At 41.8% G+C, this 9181-nt stretch overlaps 1 protein-coding gene across 2 annotated transcripts in view; it reads right to left on the bottom strand.

Annotated features, from left to right (window-relative positions):
• Ugp2 (UDP-glucose pyrophosphorylase 2) overlaps nt 1–8616 on the bottom strand; it is a 54843-nt gene extending 46227 nt beyond the window's left edge. The window contains exon 1 of one of the 2 annotated variants that reach the window (XM_028777245.1): nt 8367–8616. Coding sequence is in view for 1 of the 2 variants with exons in the window: in XM_028777242.1 (XP_028633075.1) it covers nt 7543–7561 (19 nt within the window). In the remaining variant the exon portion in view is untranslated. Of the gene's footprint in view, nt 1–7542; nt 7993–8366 lie in introns of those variants that run through there. The other variant, XM_028777242.1, reaches the window with a different exon arrangement.
• Nucleotides 8617–9181: the final 565 nt, after the last annotated feature.

Here is a 9181-nt window from a genome sequence, read left to right as displayed (position 1 = left end):
ATGGCTCAGAGGTTGAGAGCACTGACTGTTCTTCCAGAGGTCCTGAGTTCAATTCTTAGCAACTACATGGTAGCTCACAACCATCTGTAATGGGATCCAATGTCCTCTTCTGGTGTGTCTGAAGAGAGCTACAGTGTACTCATACACATTAAACAAACAAACAAACAAACAAATCTTTTTTTAAAAAAAGCTCTTCTTTGGGCTCTATTACCCAGAAATATGACATCTTTGCGATAATGTCTCAGTTTCCACAACTGGCTCCTCCTTTCTCCTACTGAGTTCCCTAAAGACTCTCTGCAGACCACTTTCTTTCTCTTCCCTCACCATTCTTACAATTGGTAAGAAATATTTTTTATAACCGTTCACATGCGGAAGTTGGAGGATGGAAGTCAGAAGACAATTTGCAGAACCTGGTCCTCTCCTTCTCCTATGCGCATCCATGGACTTGGTGCCAAGTGCCTCTACCCATTGGGGTCTTATGTTCTCATTGGTAGCTTTTAAATATATACCTCCCATCTAGATCCTACCTTCTCTACCACTTTCTAGATCTTTTATACCTGAATACTCAGGCTATCTCATGTTTTCTCTAAAACAGAAATCATTATCCAAGCTAAGGTACTCTTCTTGCCCTTCCTGCTCCCTCCATTAACGTATTCAACCACCCAGATTCAGAGTGCGGTCGGTCGGTCGGTCGGTCGGTCACGAGGCTGGCTCCTCAGTCACACACGGCTTGCTTGGATCCCTACAACCCCACTCTCCCGATTCCCAACACAGACTAGCCTAATGTCCCTCACCACTTTCATTTCCTGTTCCGGAGGACAATGCCTTCTCACCAACCTGCCTACCACTCTGATCTTGTGATGCCCAGAGGTATGAATTGATCCCCATCACTGTATTATGCCTTCCTTATTTGATGAATTTTTCACAGTCTACTGAAGTAAACACAAACTTATAATCCAGGAATTTATTTTTCTTACATTTTTATACATTTATTTTATGTGTATGAGTGTTTTGGCTGCATGTTTGTGCACAATGTACATGCCTACAGAAGCCAGAAGAGGGCATCACACTCCCTGGAGCTGGAGTTACAGATGGTTGCAAGCTACCATGTGAGTGCCAGGAACTAAGCCTGGGTCCTTCCAAGAACCACAAGTACTCTTAACTCCTGCGTCATCTGGACCACGATCCAGGAATATCTTAAACCAGATTAAGGTACCTTTTAGGATGGCTGAAGGTAGTAAAAGTGCTACAAAGTCCATAAAGGCAGCAATTTTCTATTCTGTGACTTCTAGACTAGCCTTTCTAAAACTTTAATTCGCATATAAATAACCTGGAGAGCTAATTAAAACACTGATTCCTGGGCAAGCCCCAGACATGCTGCCTCAGCAGTTTTGGGGTAGAGAATATACATTTTTCATAAGCAAACACTGCCAGCACTGCTTTGATAATATTTTATTTATTTTAATGTTTATTGTAGCCACGTTACTTGTTCTTCTTGTCTCCAATTCTACACCTTAAGGCCATGTTTGTTCTGAGATGGCACCTGGCCCAGATTGGTCTAACTCCTTCCAGCTGATTTCAGCATGAAACATAATAAGACTCTGACTAGTGACACACAATTATATAGCTTGACAAAGAACTTTATAGAAATGTGCTCCTCAGTGGGAGGGGGTAGTGAGGGGGGAGGGAGAGATCCATATGAATGTTTAATAAATGCTTGGGGTGATGCCTGCCAGAGAGCTAACCCGGGGTTTGTTCCTATTAGGCAATACTCTTGAGCCGTATTCCTAGACAATAGATGGTTGTGACAACAAGAATGAAAGGCTATCAGACGTGACAATACTACAATGCAAATAATCAGGAGCTTTGCTAATCATTCAATGCTCTCTTTATATAAAAACTGGTAGAACACATACATAAACTAAACTTCTCAATAAAATTAACCTTGTTTTCATATAATATAGTCCATTTCTTTTGATGGTGCTAGGAATTTAATCCAATGTTTTTATATAGACTAAGCAAGTGTTACACTACAAAATAAATAACATGTCTAGTCTAGAATAGTTGTTAAAATCTCAATTATAGAAGATATGCCACTTGTGGAAACATTCAAAGTAACCTTGTTAAATAATATCACTTTTTTTGAGGTTTAATAGCTGAGACAAAAGCGATAGTCATGCCAAGGCCTACTATACTTCTTTGTTGAAAGGGTTAGCAGTGTAACATAAAGTCAACCAAGGACCACAAGTTATCTGGCAGCCCTGTCCTGTATCTTGATATATGTATACTTTGATACACTTTTAAGCCTGGAAGGGTCTTTAAGGTCAGTGAGTCCAACTTCTTACACGGACGATGAAGAAATGAGCCCAGAGAGGATGATTTTCCTAAGTGGTACTCAGGCTTCATTGTCTGGTACCCTAGTTACTTCTCTTTTAACTGGAGAAAAGTTTCTCCACTCAATCCCACACAATTGAATTACATATCAATTACACAGTTTATTACTCCAGGCACATGCCACCAAATCAGTATGAAAATTAGAAACCCAACTGTCTATCATATGATATTAGGTGATATTAAAACTAAGCATACAGCATTCTTTTACTGCATCTTACACACTTCTACTTTTCCTTAAATACTGTTTCCTGAGAAATGAAAAACTGAAAAAAAAAAAAAAACTAATGAAAATATTTTGGCAATCAGTACTTTATTACCAAGGCTCATCTCTTAATCATTTGTATGAATTAGCCTAAAACAGTGCATATATCTATATAACTCTTTTTTTTCCTGTATACATAAAGCCTTATAATTCTAAGCAGAACTATAACACAAATAAAATATCATATCAGCATTTGCCAGGACAGCAACTCTAATTGCTTTTCAGGTTTTTGTGGCCAAGGAGAAAGGAGGCCTGCTCTTGAAAAGCTGTTCTCTAAAACAGTGTTTTTACAATTTAATGACTAGCAAGTAAATGGTAGACTTAGCAAACATGACTATTTCAAGTCCATGAATACAATGAATGGGTTTGCACTGCTTTTTAAGACTTAAGCAAAATCACAAAGGAATAGGAAACTCTCATGATTTACATAAAAAAACAACAAAAATATCTAGGAACTTTTGGGGGAAATGAAACATTTTATTCTTTAAGCTAAATAAGACAACATAAGTTTGTTTCTCTATGGTTCTCAGAAACAATCCTTGATTGTCAAAATGGTTGGAGGAGGAGGGAGTCGCAACCGATTTCTTTTGGCCATAACTGAGAAAAATAAACAATGGCAACTATTGGCAAAGACAGAATTGGAGCCTTAGACAATTATTTCACAACAAACTAAACAAGATGCCTGCATCACCAATCGAGAGAACCCAGAACAGTTTTCAAATGCAACATTATTATAGTTTTACATAAAAGTTGTTCCATCAAAAACCATAAAGTTTAATTTCTTGTGACAGTTTAGCAAGCCTACTTCCAAAGAATTTAGTGAGTTATTATTAATAGAAAACCCATGTCTGATAGGATTTTAGAGATCTAAGAAACACTGTTTCAATTAATAGTGATGATGTCTGGGAATCTACTAAAAGACCAGAATGTTCACAATTCAAACACTATTTCTCCAAGTCTAAATAAAATATTTTAGAAAAGAAATTGTAGGTTGTTTTAAAAGGGCCATAGTCTTTAGAAAGCATTCTGTTTTTACAGAATCCCACACTATCAAAGGGCTTAAACCAGCCATCCCTTCTTCATTCATTTTAAATCTGAGTATTCTCATACAAACATAGTGTGACATTGTTTGAATGTATTCCAATAGCATAAATTCAGAGGTAAACCCACCAGTTTCTCCACTGTACAAATAATTTGGGGATGAATAACATTATAGGAAGTTAATACATCTTTGATTCATTTTCATCAATAAGAGAGGTTAACTTCCAAATACTTACTGGTATTTACAGTATTAGTCAAATAACCTAGCCTTAGCTGGCTGGCTGAACATCATCAGACTGTTCACCATTTATAAGTTTCCAAACATTTAGGAAGACAGTTCTCACAACTTTTTTTTAAAAAAAATTTCCAAACGACATCTGTTGACAAACCTAGGAAAACCGCACAATGGGTGCTGATGCTACCCCAAATGTGACAGGCAGGAAAGAGACAGTGTCTATTCGTGTAGAAAAGTGGAGGCACTGAATAATCCTAGTGGCAAAGAAAGCCAGAGTTAGACAGTTTCATAGGTAGGCAAAAGAACATAGCAGCTCGTATCAAGCTTTGTCAAAGTACCACTAGGCACTTGAAGGACACAGACTTAGGGAGATATCCAGAACTTACGCCTTTATTGGCCCCATAATTATATATGGACAACACACTCCTATACAGACACTCATGTCTCTAACAATATTGTGTTATTACTAACTCAAAATTTCCAACTAACTTCTTATGGTCTAAATGGCTGAGGAAGAAAATAGCCAACATTATTATAAAAGTAGTGTTTGGATTTGGAGTCAAGCCAAGTATAGCAACCTTATGTTTCATATCACCCCAAAAGAATGTGAGTACCTACTGTAAGGGAAAAATGAATATAGTGAAAGGCATGCAATGAACATTCAAAAAAAAATTGTTAACTGAACATTAAAACTGCAACTTGTATCTACCTCCTATACTCTCCGAGCTTGACCCTGCCCTCTCCTCCCTTCAGCTTCTGTACAGGTTTAGTAATTTTCTTTAAAATATAGCAACTTTCAAGTAACCAGACCTGAATATTAAATCTGAATATGAAAATCAAAAAAAATTTCTGTTCATGGCATGTTGGTTAGCAATGCTATATGAAAGTCATCATTATTTTAGGAAGAGTAAAAGTTAATGGCCACACAGTATTTACCCACCTCAGTCACTTAACATAATACCTCATTTCAACTTCTCAATGACCCTGTGGCATAAGCACTAAGACCCAGTGGAGGAGGTGGGACAGGAGACTGAATCCAATGCCTCACCCATGCTAAGCAAGCTAATCATCACTAAACTATACTCTCAGTCCAATTTCCAAATTCTACACAAGTAGAACCTAAAGTTCAGAAAAGTGTCTAAAATCACTTTTTAGTAACAGGAGTCAAATCGTATTTCTCAGTATTTATATAATTTAAGATAGGTCATAAAAACCTATAGCTGAAAACATAGGGTAAGCTCACCTACTAAAAAAAGCATATAGAACATTTTAGGTTGTGGGCATTTGCTACCTGTGACAAATTCTTTTAGAACATCTGCTTTCAAGACACTGCGTTTTTCCCAGGGATGTATTATCTTTGTCTATCGAAAATGGTAATCTATTTGGAGAATAGGCCATTCCTAAAATTTTAACCTAAAAAGCAACAGAAGGTGTTGGAAAGGACAGGGGCTGTAAACAACTCAGGAGTTTCAGGGATTCTTTGGACATTTTTATCAGCTGTAAAATACTTCTTAGGGCTCAGAAGCATAAATGAGATGATACATGAAATAGCTATGGCCTGACATTTGTTAACACTTTCCCTGTGAAGCAGCACAAACAGTGTACCAATGAGTGGAAAGAAGCATCAGTAACTTCTAGGGGTGGGCGGGGGAGGGGAAGAGTCAGCGCTGGACTGCTTTTATAAAAAGAGAAAACAGAAATTTTCAACTCTTATACTTGAAAATTGATACATGTAGACAACTCTGAAATTGGCTAATTAGTTTTTCCATTTCTAACAGTAACCAAGGTAAGCACATAGAAGTTCATATTTAAACAAAAAAAGTCACCTTCCATGACTGAGTTAAACATATTTGGGGAGAGTATCATCTTTTTGTGCAAAACTGCCTGTTTAAAAGGAAAACTACTATTTTGAGTAAAAGCGGAGAGCAAGTAAATCACATGTGGCATCTTGAATTGCATCATGGAACTAGCAATCAGAATTGACTTTATAGTTTAGAGTTTAGTTAATGCAATTATGTTAAGTTCTTCATTTTGACACTTGTGCAATAGTTTGAAAACTGTAGAAGTATTTTAAAAATAATAGGCTTTTAAAAAGTGGATTATTAATGTCCACACCCACTTGTGTATACCTGATTTACAAATCTGGAGATCGACTCCACAGCAAAAGCTGTAACTGTGCATCAACTCTGTAAGCTATCCTAAAATACTAAACTACATGGATTGCCTTGAGTTTAACACTTTTTAAATTCCTAAGAGAAGCAATTTGTTTGCTTTCCTATAGCATATTCTTAGAAAATACCGGTTTTGTGGCACTTATAAGACCAGTAAACTCTAAGTTATCTCTGCCTTCCTAATCTTGAGATGTTGATTAAATCAGAACATAAGAAGCATCTCTAGCTTCATATCAAGTAGAACATCAACCTCAAACATAATGACAAAATGGCATTTCTGAGGTCAGTGCTGAAGGCAGACAGGCAGGCAGAACGAACCCATCTGTTTCCACAATAATGAGGCAGATTCCTTTAATCTAGTATGCAAAACTTAAGACTTAATAAAGTGGGGCCTAACCCTGTAGGGCATTTCCATTTCCAGGGTCAAAGGACAGACATCCCTAGCATGACTTTAAAAGAAAAGGGGGAGAGGCAGGTGGATTTCTGAGTTCGAGGCCAGCCTGGTCTACAGAGTGAGTTCCAGGAGAGCCAGGGCTATACAGAGAAAACCTGTCTCCAAAAGCCAAAAAAAAAAAAAAAAAAAAAAGAAAGAAAGAAAAAAGAAGAAGAAAAAAGAAAAGGGGGAAAAGGTACATGTACAGTTTCTGAGAATCACATAAAGTGGTTCCAAACTTTACTAGATTTATTAAGGAAGATGGCTGAAGCTTTCACACACTGGGGTCTGGAAGGAAAAGTTTCTTATACATCTAGAGGCAAACTCTATACAGTTTTTGACAGAAGTTTAAGGCAGCACCCAATTGCAATGCTACAGCTTGGTTGAGGGCATTTGCTAAATGCTTTCTTTACACATATACAGAATTTGGATGGCAATTTTCAAATTTAAAGAAAGCGTACTCTTTCTATATTAAAAAAAAAAAAAGGAAAAAGCAAACAGCACTGCAGCAAAGTCATTTCTCTGACTGGAATGACCTCCAGTGTCTACAAACTACTCCTGATTTCGCAATAAATGACTCCGAGGCTCTATCCACGTACACACAGAAGTGGAGAACGGTACAGCTTCCCACTAGTCTTGACAAACACATCTGCCTGCCCCTATCCCTCTGGGTTTCCTTGTCCCACAAAGATAACTTATCATCGACTGCAAGAAGGGAACAAGAATTAATCAGCAGTCAAAATCCTGTTTTGATTATTACGGTTACTATCCACGAAGTCAGAATACTATTAAAACTGATTTTAGAAGGTAAAACTAACCCCTGCAGGGCACAGAAGCATACACACACATACATGAAATGCCAACCCAGCAAGTGGCGCAAAGCAGCTCAAATACTAATTTAACCAAAAAGTCTGGCAAATGAACATCTCCAGTTCCAAACTACCCACCTACCTAGGTATCCAAAATCGGACGAAGCAGCCAAGAGACAGAAAGCAAAATGTCTTACCTTGTACAAATCTCGACATTTTTGGATTTTATTAAAATAATCTGGTTTATAATTTTCAATTTCTAGAAGCTGCGTTTTAAGGAAGGTCTCTCTCTCCCTTCCCTGCAACAACCGAAGTGTTCTTTCTTTCTCCTCCGACGTTTAACTACTTAAGGAAGAATTCCGGGGGGAGGGGATCAAAACTAGTCTTTAAAAAGAAAAATCCAAAAGACGGAAACTTGGTGGGACCGACTCAGCTAGGGAGAGAACTCCAGGCTACTCAGCGATCCTGACACCAATGGGGGACGACTGGAGACTCCGGAAAAGGTAAAACCAGACGAACTTAAATTTCATCAATGGAGAGGCGGACCTAGAGCAGCTTCACCGCCCTCGGGTCTCCACGCCCTCTAGGGCAGGACTGCCGCAGGCCCCCGGCCGCACCCCGAGGCCCCTCGCAGGCAGCCGTCCAGCCGCGAGCTGCTGGCGCCCAGCGCGGCTCCGGAGGCGGGGAGGCCGGCGAGGGGGCAACGCAACCTTTTCTACAGCCCATAAATAGCCGGGACTCGGAGATGCTGCGAATTCCGCTCTCGGGCAGACAGCTGGCCGCGGCCTCCAGTGCCCGCCCTCCCCCGCGCAGCCGCTCCACACCAGGGCCCGGCTTCGCCCCCGCCCTCCCCCGGGGCCAGGCCGAGACCCCCGGGAGGCCTGGCCCTTTCCGACACGCCCTCGGCCCGCCCGCTCCCCACTCTTCCACGCCCCACCGTCGGCCTCCCGCCACGCCTTTTCCAGCAAGACCCCACACGGAGGTCGCTCGGAGCCCGGACCGCCCCCTAAGCGACACCCACCTTCCTCTTCCGTCGAGGGCTGGGGAGTTGGGGGCCTGGGATCAGGTCTTGCAGGCTGCGCGAGCGTGGCCGAGGCGGCCTCCCCTCCGCTCCCGTCACACGCAAACACCTGGAGCCTGGCGCCAGCGTGCGCAGCCCGTGACCCTCTACTCCGCCGCCTCCTGACACCGGAGCCCCCACTTTCGCCACACACCTCCCCTCCCCCTCCTTCCCCCCCAATGCGGAAATGTCTCTATTGCTCAGAGCGACAGGCACAGCCGCCAGTCCGGAGCCGAAGTTTGCGCAGGGCCTGGCCAATGAGACGCGCGGTGGTGGCAGAGGGCGGAGCGTTCGAGACCCCGAGGGAGGCGGGCGCACAAGCGAACGCGGGAATCCCGCGCGTGGGAACTGCACAGGCGGTGGCGCGGTGCCAGGCACGTCCGTCTATGCCTGCTGTCTGCAGATGCCACGAGCGTGCGAGAGAACCGAAGCGTGTACTTGTGCTTGCACTCCACCAGAATTTGCCCGTTGAGGAAACCCTGACCGCTGAATTCTGAACTCCCCATCAGCGGCTTCCTCAGGGACGTCAGGCCCTTAAGAGGACCCAACAGCTGTGCCCACCAGTTAGGATTTGAGGAGCGCTGGGCGTCCAGAATCAAGCAAAGGGATAGGTTGCGTGTGGCTCACCTACATGAGGAGGGCCTGGGAGCGTCGAAGGGAATGCCAAATAAAGCCTCCCCATAAAGAGCCATCACTCTTCGCCTTGCCTGGGATCCCACTCCTGGGCATGTTTGTGTTGGACCATAGGGCGTTTGCTTTTCTAGCCAAAGTGAAAA

The sequence above is a fragment of the Grammomys surdaster genome, unplaced genomic scaffold, assembly GCF_004785775.1.
Source record: "Grammomys surdaster isolate TR1022 unplaced genomic scaffold, NIH_TR_1.0 67, whole genome shotgun sequence".
Classification (NCBI taxonomy): Eukaryota; Metazoa; Chordata; class Mammalia; order Rodentia; family Muridae; genus Grammomys; species Grammomys surdaster.
The sequence above is the reverse complement of the archived record's forward strand: the minus strand, read 5'-3'. Positions and strand labels throughout refer to the sequence as shown.